We start from the raw sequence: 20,149 nt of genomic DNA, 5'->3' as shown, positions 1-20,149 counted from the left end.
AGATAACTCAGATAAACTGTTTGTTTTCTAGGTCTTTGTGTTTGGACTGAATTATAGTAACTGCCTAGGAACTGGAGATAACCAGAGTACACTTGTACCCAAGAAGCTAGAAGCCTTATGTGGAAAGAAGATTAAAAGCCTTAGTTATGGGAGTGGCCCACATGTTCTTCTCAGCACTGAAGGTAAAGAGGGAACAAATCTAGCTTGTTTGTTTGAAACCAAACAGTGGAATCTAAGCCCAGGGGGAGGTAAGGCCGTATTCAGTAATTAATTTTAGATTGTGTCTTAATTTCTGAGGGAAGTACACAGCAAAAGTCAAACAGTTCATGCTGCCTCTGCAGTAGCTACAAGATGTCTTGTACCTTGGGCAAACTTCTGCAGTTTCAGACTGCTTATGTAAAGTTGTGGGAAATTCATGTGGCAAAGAAAGTGGTCTTTCCAGCCTGATTTTTCAATAAATTTGTGATTACAAGGCAACTGGGAGAATTTCCTTGATGGATTTTTATAGCTCAGCAGCTCAAGTACCTGCCTGGCAAGTGTGAGGCCATGAGTTTGGTCTCCAGGACCAAAACAGCCCAAACAGCAACCAAAACCTCCACGAGATTACACTGGTTTGCTTTGTTTCTGTTGCAGGCTTGCTTGCTTGCTTATGCACTGTTTCTCTCTCTCCTGTTTCTTCCCCTCCCTCCCTTTTTTCTTTCTTTCTTGAAACTTTGAGAAATCTTAATTTCTTTCTAGGCATTATGTCAGTGTCCTACCGAAAGAATAGGGATGCAGGTGGATAGAGGACATCTTGGCCTGTCCTCTGTGCCTTCTGAAGATCACTGAAGGAGGAGAGTAGGCCTTTTATGGTAATCTATCTATGCTGTGAGCAACCAACCTCTCGAGCAGCTTGTTCTGTGTTGCCTCAGTCAGTGCTGTTGTGTTTTAGGCCACAGCTCCTGCCTGGTCCTTTGGTCACGCCCAGAAGTGCTTCAGCGTCATTCTCTGTGTCCTTTTGCTTTGTCCTTTCTGGTTCCTTTATTTTTGTATTGTAATGGCATCATGCTTGGATTATACCCTCATTTGAGTGAAACGTGTCCTTTAGTAGCTTCCCAAGAAAGGAATGTGAGAGTAATCCGTGAGACGCTGTCTTAAATGTCTTTATTCTTCCTTTGCTAATGTTTATCAGTGGTTGGACTTAGAATTATAGGGTAGGAATCTTATTTCCTTAGAATTTTGAAATCTTGGCACCTTTCTAGTTTCAGAGTTGCTGTGGAGAGTCTGGTGCTTTCTTGAATTTTGTTGTTTTGTATACAGCTGCTTTGGCCTCTTTGGAAGCATTAGGATTTTTTTCATTAAGTATTATGAAAAAATCATGACTATAGTCTGGTGCAGATAATTTATAATTTATTAGTCATTCTGTAAACCCTTCAGTCTGGATATTTCTTTGTTTCTAGAAATTTTTTCTAGTAACTTTTTATGGATAATTTGACATGTTTTCTATATTCTCTTTTTGGAATTTTTCTTAGAAGAAAGTTAGAAGTTCTGGCCTGATTTTCCTAACTTTTCTAGTATTTTCTGTCTGTGTTCTGGGAAATTTCAAGTTTGTCTTAAAACCCTCATACCAACTTTTAACATTTCTTTTTCTTTTAAAAACATTTCTGATGTTATATTTCCAAGTGCTCTTTGTTATGTGCTAAATGACCCCTTTTTAGAGCTTCATGGTAGTTTCATGAATTCAATATCCGTTACTTTGAGGCTCTTTATAATTATAGATTATTCTATATTTTTAAAGGAGAAAAAATTTTTTGGCTCACAATTTATAGATGTTTCTGGCCATTATCTAGCTAGCTCCAAGGCAGGGCATCACGACAGAGGAGAAACAGCTCATGGCGTAGCTGCAGGAATTAGAGAGATCGAGGGAGGAAGAAGGAGGTATAGTCCTCCAGTGACCCACACCTCAGACCAGGATTTATCTCCCTACGTCACATTTAAGTGTAAACTCATAAGTGGACCAGGCGTCAGTGGGTATCAGACCTCCATGATCTAGTCAGTCACCCCCAAAAGCTCCACCTATGAGCGCATGAGTCTTTGGGGGAAATCTAAGTATAAATCAAAACATTTTTTTTTCTGTGTGTTTCTCTTTATACAAATTGTACTTAGTCCATCTCTGAAGAGTTGCCCAAGGCCTACCAGTTTCAGCATTGCTTAAAAAGTCAAGTCCAAAGCCTCCTGAGATTCAAGTAAGGCAAACTGTTTGCTGTGAACCTCCATAAAAAATCAGGCGTGATGATGCATGCCTGTAATTCTAGCATTTGGGAGGCTGAGGCAGGAAGGTCATCGTAAGTTCAAGGCAAGGCTTGACTACATAGTGAGTTCAAGGCCAGCCAGACTTTGTTTCAAAAAACCAAGAAAAACCCAAAAAACAAACAAAACAAAACAAAACCAAAAACCCAACCAACCAAACAAACAAAAAAGGCACAGGATAAACATTCATATTCCAAAAGTAAGAAACAGATAGAAAGGAATGGAAACATAGCAAGTTCAAAACTCAGTGGGGCAAACATGAAATCCTGTAGTTTGTTCCATGTCTAGCAGCCTGCACACATTGTGATGAATGTGAAGTCCAAAGGCCGTGGCCTCTGCTGGGCTGGCTTCACTCAATTCCATGCACTACCCTCACGGGGTGTGCTCTGGCCTTCCAGGCCCTCTGAAATCCGTGTGGAGCCTCCTGTTCTCACAACTCTTGAATTCTGCATGTGCATAAAACTAGTACTGTGTGGATGATTCCAAGATCTGCTGCCAGCTGGAGCCATAGTCACCAACTGGTGGTTGCCAAGGCTTGTGAATGCCTGGGTAGCTGAACACTGTGGAAACTTGGAGAAAAATTTCTCTAGGTAGTATGGTATTATTTAGACCTAAGATGGCAAACTTACTAGAGCTCTCAGTGGAACAGCCAGCCAGCTGTGGCACACTGCCATAAGCTCCCTACCACTGATTGAGACCATTTTCTAGATAATAAACTTATTATCCTGTGTACAATAAACCCCACCCTCGTGTTTTCTTCTCACAGTAGAAGAGTAGAGTCTTCTACTTTTGCAGTTTTGAGCGACCTTTGTTTTGTTTCTTTCCTTTGGGTTTTTGGAGCAGGTTCTTGCTGTATAGTTCAGGCTGGCTTTGAATTTGCAGGAATCCTCTTGCCTCAACCTCCCAAGTACTGTACACTACGTGAGTTCTTTTTAATACTAATCATTTCAGCCGTGAAGCTCTCTTTTGCTTCATCTTTTCAGGTCTCAGCTTTAGTAGAGCTTCCTTTTTGGACATATAATTTCTTTAATAATATTTGTTGATGATAAGATTCTAGGAAAAACTGGAGAAGTTACACTTCTGTGGTGAAAATTAAAGCAAATTGGTCAAGAAGCACTTTTTCCACCACAGAGGAGAGTTTTGTCTGGTGGTTCCTCAGGCACGACAATACTTGGATTTGTATTTAGCAACTGATGGCTTGTTATGAGCATTTATTAGTATTAATATTTATTTTCTGATCTTAAGTATTTTAGATGACTGATGAGAACTAAAGCGTAGTGTAGATAACAGTTAAGCCATATATCAAACCACATACCAATGAAAAACTCTTTTTGAGAGGAAAAGAAGGTGCTCCAAACTATATAACTGCATGTATATTTAAGTGTGTAGGGTAGAAAATGATATCGCAGAGTTTTGTTGGATCAATGAACAGAACTGTTTGCAGTATCATTGATGGAATGTCCACTTTACAGGCTTTGGTTTTGTGACTTGAACAATTGTTTCTGGGATGACAGTGTGTGGTCCGTTGACTGGTGATTTCCTACTGTTCATTTTTTTTCTGTAAATCTGTGTGACTTGTACCCTTTCCCTGCTTTTTTTTTCTTTTCTCCTTAAATAAAATTTAAAAAAAAATTAAAAAAAAAAGAAAAACTCTTTTTAACTTATTCTATATAGAATACAATGGACATTGTATATATAAGACCAAATTTTTTGGATAAATCAATCTTTATTCACTAACATCTTGGATGAAAACATGTCACCAATTTTAAGGCTGTTTTTTTTTTTTTGTTAGTGTCTGATTTATTTCACTTAAGATTATGGTCTCAAGGTGCATCCATTTTTCTACAAGTAACTCAAGTTTATCCTTCTTTAGTTTAAATACCACATTTTCTGTATCCATTTATCTTTTAATGGGCATGTGGACTGTTTCCAAGATTTAACTATTATAAATGTTGCTCCTCTAAACACGAGTATGTGTGTATCACTGTTGAAAGTCGCTTTTAACTCTTTTGGAAAGATACCTAAAGGGAATCAACTGAGTCAAATAGAACCTTTAATTTTAGGTTTTTGAGGAATTTCCATACTGATTTCTGTAGTAGTTGTACCAGTTTACACTTTCACCAGCAGTGGAAAAGGGTTCATTTTTCCCCACAGCCTCACTAGCATTGGTTATTGGTTGATTTCTCTCTGTCTCTGTCTCTGTCTTCCTCTTTTGAGGCAGGGTTTCACTGTGCTATCTTTGAACTTTGTAGCCCAGGTTGGCCTTGATTACATGGCAATCCTCCTGCCTCAGCCTTCCCAGTGCTGGGATTACAGATATGTACCACCACACCTGGCCTTGATTGATTTCTTGGTCATAGCCATTCTTTTTTTTTTTTTTTTTTGGTACGGAGATCTGGACTCATGACCTTGCACTTATCAAGCAAGCGCTTGAACTGCTGAGCCAAATCCCTGGCCCTTAATCATAGCCATTCTTTCTGGACATGGAATCTTGGTGTTTTTAAAATTTGCATTCTTCAAGTGACCAGTGAAGGGCATCTTTACTCTTATCTCACAAAAAAATTAGCTCTCTGTTCAGCCATGTGAACAAAAACCATTTGGACTGTTATCCTGAGTGTTTTGTTTATTTACAAGGCAACTTAAATAGAATATATACCTGAAAGTTAACACTTGGAAATATACACATTAACCTAATCATAAGTAATCTTTATTACTTAGCAAAATTTAAGGTTTTTACCAGTAATCCTCATGTAAGCCTGGAACCAACAGCACCCATCTTGTAATGTTTTAAGTGACTTTGGCTACCCCCCAAACCAGGTTTTTTTGTGGAATGTTCCAACAGAGCCACAGATTGATGAAGACAAAAGCAAAAATAAAAATGAAATTAATGTGAGCTCAAAACAACTTTAATGAACTTTAACCAGTTATTAAAACAAATTAACAGGCAAACAGACAAGGAAACATGTAGTACACATAAAGCAATTATGTTTAATTGGAGTGTGCTCTTACATACACCGTCCATGTTGAATTATAATAGTTTTTTAAATAGTTTTAGGCTAATAACTATAAATAGACTAGTCAGAACTGCTACCCTAGGAGGTATCATAGCATTTTTTAAGTGAATCATAACAGAAATCTCTTGTAATAAGTTATACCAATAAAAGTCAGTACTTGACCAGTTTACCCACAAACAAAGAATTTACATGGAATAGCACGTTGCTCTTACCCTGTGGACAGACACTCAAGGACTTTTAAAGTTAGAACGTGAAGGCCAGAGACCAAAACGAAGACATTTTGTGGAAGGAGAAAAAAGAATTTAGAGAATAGAAATAACACTAAAATAAGCTATAGTGATTACTTCCTGTCTGCCATTCTAAAAAATATTTACTTAGTGGGCTTATAAATAGACAGTCAGTAAGGCACATGGCCTAAGATAGTCAGCTGGTTATAAAGAAAATAGTGTGGGCTGGAGATTTAGCTCAGTGGCATAAGCGCCTGCCTTGCAAGCATGTTGTGAGTTCCATCCCTAGTACCGATAAAAAAAAAGAAAAGAAAAAATAGCTGGGTTTCACTGTAGGGAAATGAAATAGCAGTTTTTTGAGGGCTACTCCCAGGATCAGGATGTGAATATCTGTATAATAGAATCCTCCAGCTTCCTGACTTGGAAATAAAAGAATTTTTCTGCCAATTTCCTAGGCAAGGATACTACTATCTTGGTATTCGGTGTGTGTAATCACTGCTGCCTCTTACTGCTGGCTCCAGGGCCTTTCTAGGTTATTTTGGGCTCCCTTGAGTCTACAGCCTTTTGATTTGTTTTCTTTGTTGTGTTATGGGAGGAAGGGAAGGAAGGTTTGGGAAGAGTAGGGGTTCAGTGCAGCTAAAAAAGGAATTCACAGCAGGTACATGCTGTAACTCACTGTGCTGTGGTTTGTGTATAGGGATCCCCCAAAGCCTCATGTGCTCACAGGTTGTGCTTTTTCAGAGGTGACTGAATCTAAAGTGTATGGTGCTGGAAATGATTCATGATGCCATGCTAGGCTCAAGGACACTAGGATTAAGGCTGTGAGGGCTCCCCGCCCTAAGTAGCCGAGATAAGATAAAAGGAGCAGAAAGGATTAGGAGGGTTTGCTTGACCCTGCAGGAAGAGGATGAGGACTTGAGGTCACACTGCTTCTATTTCTTGTTACACCTTGACTTTCATCATCTGTGGTCCTTGGGTTTTCCTGGGATCCCAGGGCTGTCATTGACATTTGCAGATGTAGGTACCATTGTTTTCTGATCTGTTCTTAGTTCCCATGTTCATTGCTTTCCATCCTACCAGATTTTGTTGACAGCTTTCCTGTTCTCCTGGTCCTTGAGTGTTCATACTTTTTTCATTTCAGTAGGATTTGGGAGGCAGTGTATCTTAGTTACTCCTCATTTCTGAGACAAAATGCTGAACAACCAAAGTTAAGGAGAAAAAAGAGTTTATTTAACTCACAGTTTGTAGAGGTTTTAGTCCATAATCAAGTGGCTCCCAAGCAGAGTGGTTTGGAAGAGGAGAACCAGTTCGTGACAAGCAGATGACAGCAAAAGCAAGCAAGGGGCCTTAATAGCATCTTTTTGCCCCTTTTATTTTGTCCAGACTACTCAGGGCAGGTAGCCCTCACACCCTTAATTCTAGTGCCCTTGATTTTAGCATTACACCATGAATCAATTCTGGCATTACACGCTCTAGATCCAGTCACTTCTAAAAAAAACCCACGATGACTACATGAGGCTTTGGGGGGACATCCGAGCATAAGCTGTAACAGAGTGAATACAAAAATACACGTTCATTTAGCCATGATTCACTGATGCGTGCAGTATTTTCTACAGGGTGTGTAGGAATATTTTTATTGAATTGAACATCTGACCTCATCTGGTGACTGCTTTGAAGTTGAATTCTTTTGGTATTAATACTTTATGTGCAGTCTTTAAGCTTGTGGAATTCTCTTTGTCCTCGGAAGGAGTATTAAAGTAGATTTCTCATAAAATTGTTTCTGGCTGCCTCTCCAACTTCATGTCTAGTCCCTGAAGGCAAAACTGACTTTCCTTTTTTTAAAAATTTTTAAAAATTAAACATAACAAAACAAGAAACAGATTTCAAAGTAAGACCACTGGAGATCTTCACTGTCTATCATATTGTCTCTTGTTTTCTTCTAAATAATTGTCCGTATCTTTTTTTTTTTTTTGTCTTTTTCGTTTTTATCGGTACCAGGGATCGAACTCATGACTGCCTGCTTGCAAGGCAGGCGCTTATGCCGCTGAGCTAAATCCCCAGCCCCAATTGTCCGTATCTTAACACTCAGTGAATACATACTGAACAAAATAGTACTAAACTGATCAGAACAGGATGATGAAGGCATTTTAGGTCTTCAAGAACAGTCAATAGGGAAGTTAGCAGTGGCTGCCATAATGTCTCTTGTTCTCTTCGAAATAGCTGTCCATATCTTTACATATGTTGAAATTAAACGAAAAAACAGACTGAACAGAGAATAATAGTATTGCTAGATTTTATATCATAACACTATAGAATTAGCACTGGGTATCTTAGTGTCTCTTCTTCAGAGTATCTGTTCATTACATCGTGCATTATATAAATCTATTCTCGTAAACTGTTTAGAAGTTCTACACATGTGTGAATCTCTACATGTATACCTATCCTTTCTGTATTATAGGGAAAAACCAGATGAAAACAAGACAACTAAACAAATTCCTAGAAAAACATGAAACGAAAATGACACATAAACCACAATACTAGGTTATCTACAGTTGTTAATAAGATTTCTCTGGTTATTTTCAATATAATTGTCTGTATCATGAGGCATAATATAACTGACCATAGCATTACATAGCAATTTTAATAAAAACAACATTGGAGACATTGGAGGACTTCAAAAGCAGTTAATAATCACACTGGAACGGGTATCTTATTGCATCTTGTCATCTTCAGAGTATTTGCCTCTACTCTTAGACTTGATACTATCAAGCATACCAAATTTGAATAAAATCAGTCAAGACAAAACAGCAGTCTAACAAACCAGATTCAAATAAGATCAGTCATTGTAAGACAATGTAAGTAATACAGGGTTTTAGTTTAAGTTAACAGGAAATTAAAGATAGTTACCGTAAAAACTGAATTTCCTTAATCGTCAGAAATTTATGTGTACTTTCTTGCCTCCCCCCCACGCTCTCCCCCCCCCCTCCCCCACCGTATTGTTAAACCCTTAGGTAAATTTTCTCTTACGTCTCAAGTGGTCTCTGAAATTTAGTCCTTGGTCTACTAGAGACAGTGTGGCCAGGGAAGGGCTGGAGAAGTAGATGTTACAGGTAGACAGTTGTTTTGAGCCCCTTGTCCATGATTTGGGATTGAGTCAGCTCATGATGGAGTTAATGTTTTCTGTACTTCACCAAGGAAAAAGAGAAGAAAGATGTGTTATATGCACTGTTTTACAATAGTGGCTGGCGGTTGGCTTGTATGGTTTACCTGACTGAGTGACGCAAACACTCCTATGTGAGGATTCTAAACCCTTGTCGCCGTGACTGCTCTGTGATTCTGTTCGCCATTGTTTTTGGACAGACGTGCACAAAAAGTTTCCAACTGCCACTTGGGTGTCAGACATTCTAGCCTGCCGTTCTCTTACAACAGTAGTCCTGCCTCTTCCTACCAGGACCGTGACTCTTCTTTCCTGTTGCTGTCTTGGTAGAGCCACTTGGAGTTCCTGGCAGCTGTGGTTCAAAGTTCAGTGGGACTTTCTTTGTGGCCTTTTGTGGAACTGAGACTTCAAAACCCGTGGAACCTCAAATTACAGTGAAAGGAAACTCAAGTCCTTCAAGGGATCCTGGTCAGCAGGCCATTTGTTATATCATTTTTGGTTCTTGGACACATTTGTTCTGCTAATAGGAAAATAGCACCATGGAGTGGTCATTGCTGTAGATCATATGTGTCACATGGCTGGACAGTATCCCGTCCTTAGACGGTACGCTCTCCTTGCCAGCGCCTGTGGCTGGTGCATCCATTCTGCTCTCTGGTTGGTAGCTTTTGGGTATGCAGCATGTGAAAGAAACATGAACCCCATGGTCACGTGTACACGCTACTGTACTTCTTTTGCTGTAGGGCTTGTCCCTTGGTCTGATGAACTGTTTGGGAGAATGCTGTGTCGGCGGTTAGGTATGCCATCGAGGCGGGTAGAGCAGGCAGGAAACACACCTGTTGGTTTTTGTCAATAGGAATGGTTGTCCCTTTCCATATCTAAAGTGTCCATTGTAATTGTAATCAACTTGGTACTACGCAACTGGCTGATCTCCTTGAGGGAGATTTCAGCATCAGTCCCTGTTAGTGGCATGCTGGACCTTGGGCTAGATCAGCTTTGGTGAATAGGAGTCAGTGTTGTGTTTTAAGATGTCATTTGCATTTTTTTCCTCCTCCATCTCCTGCTGCTGCTGCTGCTTCTGCTACTCCTCTTCCATTGTCGTCATCTTCTTCCTCTTTTCTCCTCTCTCTGTCTTCTCTGTCTCTGTCTGTCTGTCTCTCTGTTTTTTGCCCTAGTGCTGGGGATCAGTTTGACAGACATGTGCCCATTAGGCAAGAGCTCTGTCACTGAGTGATATTACCTTCAAATCCTGCATTTTTCTTCTTCTTTTATTTTTTATTTTTTGTCTTTTTGAGACAGGGTCTCACTCTGCATTGCAGGCTGGTCTTGAGCTCACTTTGTAGCCCAGGCTGGTCTCGAACTCACAACGATCCTCCACCTCAGTCCCCGAGTGCTGGGATCACAGGCGTGAGCCACCATCTGAGCCACCAGGCCCAGAATCTTGCGTGTTTCCTCTTAAGAGTGAGGTTGACAGTCTCATATGATTAAGAACCATTATATATCCATTTCTGAATTTTTAGTTCCTGTTTCTATAAGTTTTAGTCCTTTTTGGATTTTTAGCAGTTCTTTTATATATGGGATATTACCTCTTACTAAGATCAATTACAAATATTTTTCCCAATATTTGATTTTTTTGTTTGCTCATGATGTTTCTGATGTAAATTTTATTTTAAAGTAACTAGCTTTTATAAGACTTAAAAATGTAGGTTTAGCTATTTTCTTGCTCCTTTTTTTGCAGGAGTTGTCAAGTACCAGAAAGTAATGTGAAGGACTTTAGTGTTGTTCAAGTTTACAATATAGGAAAAAGTTGTATCTTTATAATACTCATTTTTCCCTGTCCGAGACGATGGTTTTTATTTCTCCTCAGAAGGTAAAACACTCATAGGCTCAGACATTTATTTCTCTTGCTGTAACTTTCACATAATATTGTGGATAATTTTCTGAGGTTTTATACTCTTTTAGTATTGAGTCTTACCCTTTTTAGGATGAAATTCCTTTCTGTGGTTCTGTCGTCCTTTCTGTGGTGGGAACACCTCTGCTGGGGCACATTAGCAGTTCTCTAGGTTGACTTTATATCTTTTGGAGAATGCTGTTTGTGAGGGCTGCTGTCATTCTAGGTAGAAAATCAGAAGCCTTGTGGAGTCTTGTACCTTTCCCCTGGTTGGTTGGGGAATACTGTCAGCTAGCACCCTGACCAGGACTCTGGATTTCTGTTGTTGCATTTGAATACTGTGTTCCACCAGATCTAGGTTGACCTTAAGAAGTCATACCATGGAAAAGAGAAGACCATACAACTTGGGAAGACCAGCCCTTGATACTCAGGCAGACTGTGGGAAGAAATGCATGAAACAGTGATGCTTCAACAGAACGCAAAACAAATAGTTCCCTCTGTCAGAATCTTGGAAACATAAAGTTATTTAACAAATTCAGACACAGGAGCTTCCATATTGGGAACACATGGAGGTCTTGGGAAGGTGACTTTGTAGAAGCTACATGTTCCTGCCTTGTCTTTGCCCTGTGATGTTCTTCTATTTGGCTGTTCCTGAGTTGTCTCTCTATGTATGTATTTCCAGTACTGGTGCTTGAAACCATGTCATCATACTAAGCTACATTGTCAGTGCTTTCAAAACATCTTTTATTTTAACATTTGGTGTTGCGAAGTTCCTACGTTGCCCACATTAAGCTTGAACTTTTGGTCCTCTTGTCTCAGCCTCCCAGTGTGCTAGGATACCAGCATGTAGCACTAGAGTTGTCTCTTTGTAACACACTGATCATACTTTCTGAAGATAGTCATTGTGTTAGCAGAGATGCCACCTGATGATGCCAGTGGCCGAGTCATCCCTAGCCTTTGCTCTTCCTGCGATCACACATGGGGAAGGAAGTAAAGACTGGCTATTGTTATTGTCCCTGGTTCAAATTCCTGACACAGAATAAATGGACATAATAAAATAGATGCTTTATAACTCCTTCAAAAAAATTCAGCTAATCTTGTGTCACTGAAATAGTCTCTCTGAGAAACCTTGTGGGTTTTGTTTCCTTTGTGAACAGCATATCTGTTTCCTCTGTGCTTTGTGAGTTATGTATACCTCCTCCAAGGTTCCCTGGTTTTTGGGAAAGTGATTGTAACAGTGTTGAGCTTTCCTGTGACATTTGCCTTAAAAAGCTTGTACCTGTAGTGGATGGATAACAGCTGGTCAACGGACGTAACTGCTGAACTGAATCAGCTTAGTGCTAGGTGTGGATGGCGCACCTGAGGGTTGTTGTCAGGATAAAAAGAGATCTGGAGAGGAAGAAAGTGTTGTTGCTTCTCAGTGTTGTTGTTGTTTGGTGCTGTTGATTGGTGCTCCTGTTGCTGTGGGTTCTCCTGAAGGAGTTTGTTGAGTTTCTTTACTGTTCTCATAATCAGGGGAGCTCGGGTCCTTGTTTTCAATGTTTTCTCTTTAAGAATGGCTGTAGTTCAGTCGGGGAGCTGTTGTCCTGACATCGAGCATCGCTTCCTGGCTCTGGAGGGGAAGATGGTGTGCTGCACAATCTCCAGGAGAAACTTGTCACACTGAATGCCTGATATGAATTTAGCTGTTCTCATTGTCAGAGGAGCTTAGGACCTCATCGTCGCTGAGGATGGCTGTGGTACTTTTTGGAGGGAGGTCTTGTTCTTTCTTGAATATTGCTTCCTGGCTCCACTGCAGAGTCCTCACCCGGCTGGCACAGATCCTTCATCCACTGGCACAGCCTTTCTAGCTTCTGCTGCTGACCTTGGGGCCTTCCCAGCACCGATCCGTGAAATAGACTTGTATGAGTCATTGTCGTGGACTTTAGACCTCCAGTTGGGCTTATGGGGGGCATTGTCATGGGCAGGAGGTCTTCAGCTGGACTCATGCAGATCACCGCTATGCGGTCCAGGCCCTTGGCTGATTTCTCTAGGTCTTTAGTGTGTGGACAGATTCTTTGTAGTTGATTCCCTGGTTGACCATTATAAATAATACTATAAATTATGTGTCCTGTATGTAATTGTTTTCCTGGTAACCCCTAACTACAACGGTACCTGACATACAAGTTGCTGTGATAAACTTTTTAGAAAGTCCAATTGTATATATACTTTGACTTCTAACCCCAAAGCTGATCTTCTATATAGTATTAAGTCCTTCTATCCATCCTGTTTGTTATTTCTTTTTGTCTCCTCTGCCTCACCCCATTGGTGGTTACTTTCTAAAGAGAAAAGGAGGCAATATGAGAGAAGTGAGAGTTAACATGATGAGTTCTACAAAGTCTGGAAAGAAACAATAGGACTTGGAATTTCCTCTCAGAGCTGATTCTTTGTTTGCACTGTGTATATAGATGGAGTGGTCTATGCCTGGGGCCACAATGGATACAGCCAGCTGGGAAATGGGACGACCAACCAAGGCATTGCCCCGATCCAGGTCTGCACCAATCTCTTAATTAAGCAGGTTGTTGAGGTAGCGTGTGGCTCACATCATTCAATGGCTCTGGCAGCTGATGGAGAGGTAAGTGTGCTGCTTTATTCTTTAAAGCATTGTGATAAAAGGTACATAAAACTGACCATCTTAACCTGTTACAGCTATGTGTTTTTTGTAGTGTCGAGGATCAGACCTGGGACCTGGCACATACTAGACAAGCACTGTACCTTTGAGCTATATTCCAAGCTCCCATCTTTTTTAATGCTATTTAATTTGGGGTACAATAATGAATAAAATAACACTGCTATTCAGTGTATAAAGTGTCACACGTAACACTATGTGTGGTGACGTGAACATTATTCGTGGTGCCTCAGTTTCCCTCTTCGATGTAATGAGGAGGACAAGCCATAGAGTCCCAGCTGCTGTTGCCACCCTCAGTGTGGCCTTTGTTATCATTCCTGTTTAAGCTCTACACTGGCCCCAGGCCTGGTCCTCTGGGGACCTGATGGTGCCACCGCGGGGCATACCTGTGAATTCACCTGCCTGTGGGTCCTGGGTCCTCTACTGACTGTGCCCTCTCCCCCAAATCCTCTAGGCTGGAGCCCAGGACCCCAGCAGCCTGACCCAGTCTTTGGTTAAGACTCCATCTTAACCATTTTTTACTAGCATAGTTCAGTGACATTAAATACTTCCACATTGTTATGCAATTACCCCCACCACCCAGGGACAGAACCTCTTTATGGTTTTGCAAGACTGAAACTATGTGTCTGTCAAACATTAACTTCCAGTTGTCTTCTCTGCAAGATCCTAGCAACGGTTCTTCTGTTTTGATTGTTTTGTTTTTCTGTTAGTATAGGTTTGCCAAATAAAATGGTCACAGTTGTCATAGGGGATTTGTACATCTTGGCTCTTTTTTCCCCATTCCCTTTCCCATCTTTAGCCCTTCATTCTCTCCCCATTTACCAAAACTTTGTTTCCATTTTTTTCCTTCCATTCTCTTGTGACCATTGTAATGGTAATATTTTGTTTCCTTGGGTTTTTTTTTTTTTTTTTTTTTTTTGAGACAGTTTCACTGTGCAGTTCAGGCTGGCTTTCAACTCACTATAACCCAGGCTGGCCCTAACTCACAGCAATCTTCCTGCCTCAGCCTCCCAAGTGCCGAGATAACAGGCACACACAACCACACTGGGCTGTCTCTGTAATTTTAACTACTCTAGGTACTTCATTTGTTACCCTAGAGGTATTTGTTATTTTATGACTGTCTTATTTCGTTTTGTATCTGCAAAGTTCATCCATTTTTGTAGTACATGACATGATACCTTTCCTTGTTAAGACTGAATAATACTCCACTGTGTGTATAATTCCACCTTTGTTTGCCATTCATCTGTTGAGGACATTTGGATAGCTTCTCCATTTCTGTTTGGAGAATTCCCTGCATTAAAAAAAAATGAACATGTTTGTATTTGGCATAGCTTGTAGGTAGGAGAATTGTGAGAACACACACCTCCAGTGTAATCTGTATTATGTGGTCAGAATTAGCCTTTTGTTGATGATATAGTTCAGTCTTTTTTTTGGTGCTGGGGATCTAACTCATGACCTCGCGTTTGCCAAACAGGCGCTTACACCTCTGAGCTAAACCCCCGACCCCTGTAGTTCAGTCTTCAGGCAGCTGAATCTCATATTCTTTGTGAAGACTACAAATCAGATGTGTATAACAGTGTTCTGTCCCTGATTTTCCTGATGACTGTTTCTTTAAGATAAAAGTTTTTTAATATATATAGTGCTTTTGGAAACAGTAACTTTTGCAACGTTTAAGAATGTATCCTACCATTTGTTCAGCCCCAAGTTCCTTGCTTCTCTTAAAGATTCCTCATCTTGTTCATTTTGCGCCTCTCCACCGCTGTTACCTTTGTGCTCTGTTTTTGCCGTTTCCTGCTTGACTATTGCTGTGGTCTCTTCTGTTTCATAACTTTTTAATTGAGGTACCTGTCCAGTCAGTCGTTTCTGTTTCCCTATGATTTTTGAAGCACAAACAAAAGAGGTTCTGTCCCCGTTTCAGAGTTCTTCAGGAGAACAAGTGATACATGAAAAGGCCAAAAGGCTCAGGAAGATAAAACTTCATAGCTGAGATAAGCTAGAGTCAGACACAGCATACAGACTTTGTGTTTCCTAGTCCATTTCTTGATTAATTAAGATTATACTCACCATTTTAAAATAAAAGAGTGGCATTTTAAGGGAATTTCAAATATTTGAGAAGTACTTAGGAATGATTGTTGAAAACGCACAGATCTTGCTCGTTTGTACAACAGGCTGGATTTTGTAACCTAAGCTTCAGAGTATGCTGCTTTGGATGATTGTGCTAAATATTTGTGTTATGAAACTAGATATTTCTAGGAAAACACTTTAGAAAAGTGTCATACCTTACTTTTGTACCTGTCAAATGAACCTTTCATGTAGGTGTCATGGTCATAACAGGTTCTCTTAAAGACATCAGCGGAGGTTGGACGCTGTTGTCTTGGGCAGCGTCACACATGTGAATTTAGGAAGCGCTCACAGAGGAGACAGTGAATTATAGAACCCACGTGGGGGTGTGTGTGGACTGTTTCCTGAAGGCAAGTGAGAGAGAGCGGGAGTGAGGTCTTAAAAGTCCTGTCGGTGCAGGAAGAAGTTGCTTCCTGTACTGCCAACACCCCCTTTCCGAATTCCTTCTCTCTAGCCACATTTGTTTAGTAAGGTCAGTTGGTAGTTAATTTACAGTGATATTTTGGGTTTTGTTCGCCATCTTTATTGCTAGATTTGTTGTTTAAAATTTATTTTTGGTTGTTGGTTTTTAGCTAAGAGATAATTATGTTTCTTTTCAGCAAACATACAGTTTTCAAATGATGTCAGACAATAATAGGTCAAAAATTGGCATGAGATTTCAGTTGAGAAAGGAAGCTGTCTAAAGTTGACAGATAACAAATGAGACTTAGAGCAGACCTTACCAACCAGAGCCGAATTCCACTGTCATTTCTGTAGGGACAGACATGTCTGCCACTTGTGAGCATTACTGCATTATGGCGAGGAACTAAGCTGATCCTTCCTGTGATGATCCTCTGCATCACAGGAAGGCTGTGAGGCCCAGAATCACTGACTAGTAAGACAGGAAAAGCACAATATGATTCAAAGGATTTCTGTGAAACACAACGAATACCACTGAGCAGATGTTTTACATCACTGACACTTGCGTGTATGAATGCCAGGATAAAGCATGTATGGTTGCTATAATAGGGCATAATGGTTAAGAGCGCAGGAAGATGCTGAGACTTAAGTTTCACTTGTCCTGTTTACTGGTTTTGGAACCCCACGCAAGAAACTTACCCTTTCTGCTTGAGTTTCCATATATAAAACTGGAATTTGTTTCCATGTATTCATCCCTGTGGGGCACTTCGCAGGGTTATTGTGAGGATGGAATAAATGGAACGTATATAAAGCATTTAGAACTACTGAACACATCTAAGTACTCATTTGTCTCTTTCTGTTCTCTTGTAGGTATTTGCTTGGGGCTATAACAACTGTGGCCAGGTGGGATCAGGATCTACAGCAAATCAGCCGACTCCCCGGAAGGTTACCAACTGTTTACATGTTAAGAGGGTGGTTGGCATTGCCTGTGGTCAGACCTCATCCATGGCTGTTCTCGACAGTGGTGAGGTGAGACCCCTCTCCCTTTGCTTCCACATCGCTCTCCTAGTGAAATGTTTGTTTTTCTTCATCAGAAGAAGGAGAACTTTATCTTGCTAGCTTTAGCTTGCTAGCACTGATGTTAATTTATCACTGACCAACCAGATGTTAATTCCTCAGAGTGATTCCTTCAAATCCCTAAGTTCGCTTGCAAATAAAGATTCTAGCACTGCTAAGTTTTATTTTTTGCAAGGTCCATGAAATGCTTAGAAGTATTTGTAGTTCAGTGTAATGGATCAAAGAATTTGACACCACCTAGCTCTTCTAATGGGAAAGTTAGCTATACATTTAAAGTAGGCCGACAAAGGTTTTGTGGCACTGCGTGTTTTGATTGTCTCTTCACAGAAGAGGCAATTTGCTATATCAGAATTTTTTGTTTTGTTTTGTTTTGTTTTTTTTTTGTGTGTGTGTTTTTCGTTTTTATCGGCACCAGGGATCGAACTCACGACTGCCTGCATGCAAGGCAGGTCCTTATGCCACTGAGCTAAATCCTCAGCCCCTATTTTGTATTTTTGAAAACTCATCCTTCAGCTACTCTCTCCTGTGGTCATTTCTGAGCTGATAGTTATTTCTTTGCATACTTGTATAAGTTTTTCTATGGAATAAATTCCCAGAAACAGAATTTTTGGGTGAAGAAGTACCCCATGAAAAATACTGAGAGTTGTTGCCAAATTCTCTTTAGAAAGTTGATTTCTCATCCATGTCTGACACTTTAACTAACTCTAGCGAGGACCCTGAAGGCCGTGCCTCCTTTGCTATGTCACATGGCCCTGAAAAGCCCCAGCAGGCATCTTCCTGTACTGCTGTGGGGCTTAGTATCATTGCAAGACTTAGGTTTCTGATTTGAGATAGACCTGGTTTTATCTTCCTGACTAGTTCTTTGCCTGTCTCTCACATTAGCTGTTCTAAACCTTCCACCCTCACAGCTGTGAAGCCCCGTCAGCTCTTCTGTCTTTGGCGATGGCCTCCTCTCCCCAGACGTCTGAGAGCCTTGCTCCTGGTCGTCCTCTCTTGTTCCCTTGTTTCAGGCCCTCATCAGAGCTCATCTGTTTGCTGATGGAAGATGAGAGGACCTGCTGAGTGTTCTTTCTTTTATGTTCCGTCACCCTTTATGTTGGGTCCAATGTGATCTTTCACAAATGTAAATTTGATTAAATTTCTCTATTTTGAAATATTTCAGTGAAAAATTTTTAGATACATTCAACTTTCCTGGTGTGTTGTCCGTTTCTTTCTCGCTTGGCTCTTTTTTTTCCCCCTTTTTGTCTTTTGTTCCCCCACTGCCCTAGGTGTGTCCAGCCAGGCCCACGTCTATCCTCTAACGCATTCTGTGTCACCTGCCTGAAATAACTTCACCCTCATTCATCCTTCAACCCTGCCCAGGTCTCTACTTTTCTAGAAAGTGAGCGTGGTTGAAGGCTATTCCTAAGCTTTCTCCCCTATTATTCCTGTAGTGAGTGCCTTGATTATCTCTGTATTGTAACTTTTAATACTTATCCAGAACAATTTTTTCATGTGTCTACTTCCTCTGTTAAACTGTGATCAAAGACTTGAAAGTACCTTGCAAGGTATCCGGACATAGCATGATGCTTAGTAATTGTTCTTGGCCCTCAGCTTCCTCATCTGTAAAGTAGGAATGAGGAACTTGTCCATAGCAGTCTAACCAGAAACATGGAGGGGGCACTGATGCCAAGTTCTTTCCTCCACTCTGAAGTACCTTCTATTTGGGTATTAATTAGAGGATCACATAGGAGTGGGATACCTGGTTGGGGTACCTGATGTGTTCAGACAGACAGAATTTTCACTTCTCACTGCAGTTCTCAGAGCTTCTTTCTTTCTTTCAGGTCTATGGCTGGGGCTACAATGGCAATGGCCAGCTGGGTTTGGGAAACAATGGCAACCAGCTCACCCCCATGAGAGTGGCAGCTTTGCACAGAGTGTGTGTGAACCAGGTGTGTGTGGCAGCATCTTGCCAGCTAGCCCTTGTCCGTTTTCCCTGCTCTGACTTGGACGGATATTGGAGGTTTACTATTTTTGTCATTTCTTTTCTTGTGCTGTCATTGTGTCTTGAATCCCATGAGGAGAAGGAAGCCAGTAGTACTGGCACATCAGTGTGGGTAAATTAAACTGATGGAGGAAACCAGTACTATAAGGCTGTACCTTTCCTAACGCTTTTCATGGTCCAGCAAATGTCAGTCCACATCTGAGGACGAGTTGGCATTTTGCAGAGGCTGACTGTACCTTTAAGTAGATGTGCCCGTGCCCTTCCTGTTTTCTTGGTAATGGTAACCATTTATGTTTACTTGCAGATTGTCTGTGGCTATGCACATACTCTAGCACTAACAGATGAGGGCTTGCTCTATGCCTGGGGAGCTAACACATACGGGCAGCTGGGAACTGGCAATAAAAATAACCTGCTGAACCCGGAACACATCATGGTGGAGAAAGAAAGGTAATTTTGGCTGTGCCGTGTCTTGGGACAGTGTGCGCATTGTGGTCTTGGAACTGTGTGTGGCAGAGCGCTGGTGTTTGGCTTTGCAATTCTACTGTTGATTAACACTCCCGTATAGAACAAAGTGGTTTGAGTAGCCGCAAGAACGGGCGCGAAGCTGGCCGCTCCCCGTGCAGCTTCGTTGCCTGCTGTAGAGGGCAGTCAGATAGTGTCTGTGACTGTGTTGAAATTCGGAGTATAGTGCAAACTTCTCTCTAGAGCCTGTTAATCCCACTTTTAAATAAACAAGACTTGCTTTTAAAAAGGACACTGTTAAACACTGATTTGACTCACTGTTCATTACTGGAGTACTTGGCTCAATGTGTATGGGAGCGTATTGTGAGGTCTCCCCCACTAAGTCCCGAGTGTTGAGTTCTGATCATAGCACTGCTGAAAGAAGCATAGCAAACAGTGCATCAGGTCTGGCTGCTGTTGCCTTCAGACTGGAGCACTCAGAGTCCGTGGGCCTGAAGCAGTGCCTGGCGGGTGCTAGAGTGTGCTGAGCTCTGGCCAGGACTGACAGGTACAAGGAGACGGCGTGTTGTAGGATAGTCCTCGTACTTTGTCCTTACTGCTTGGCCCTCTGAACAAGCAGGACATTTTGTCACTGTCCACTTGCTCCACCTACTCTGACCTGCTTTTCTGAGGTTTCCTCACTGTTCCTGCTGTTCACCCTAACTCAGAATCCACACAGGTGGAAGTGAGGACCTCGACGGGAGAGATAACTGCTTCTGCCCTCATCTTTGGCTTCCTCAGTGTGACTAAGCTGCTGATGTCCCCCATCCTAGGCTTTTTGTGTGACTTGTTCAAAGCATGAACTTTTTAATTACCATGTGTGG

General features: G+C 41.1%; 1 protein-coding gene across 8 annotated transcripts in view; it reads left to right on the top strand.

Annotated features, from left to right (window-relative positions):
• Rcbtb1 (RCC1 and BTB domain containing protein 1) overlaps window positions 1-20,149 on the top strand; it is a 47,646-nt gene that overhangs the window by 14,644 nt on the left and 12,853 nt on the right. For 7 of the 8 annotated variants that reach the window (XM_003477487.5, XM_005007076.4, XM_063232800.1 and 4 more), the window contains exons 5-9: window positions 32-182; window positions 13,023-13,189; window positions 16,634-16,792; window positions 18,664-18,771; window positions 19,129-19,271. In XM_003477487.5, coding sequence (XP_003477535.1) covers window positions 32-182; window positions 13,023-13,189; window positions 16,634-16,792; window positions 18,664-18,771; window positions 19,129-19,271 — 728 coding nt within the window. The remainder of the gene's footprint in view (window positions 1-31; window positions 183-13,022; window positions 13,190-16,633; window positions 16,793-18,663; window positions 18,772-19,128; window positions 19,272-20,149) is intronic. The other variant, XM_063232801.1, reaches the window with a different exon arrangement.

Source organism: Cavia porcellus, unplaced genomic scaffold (genome assembly GCF_034190915.1).
Source record: "Cavia porcellus strain 051 isolate PalLab524CR breed Dunkin Hartley unplaced genomic scaffold, mCavPor4.1 scaffold_21, whole genome shotgun sequence".
Classification (NCBI taxonomy): domain Eukaryota; kingdom Metazoa; phylum Chordata; class Mammalia; order Rodentia; family Caviidae; genus Cavia; species Cavia porcellus.
This window is presented reverse-complemented; position numbering and strand designations above follow the sequence as displayed.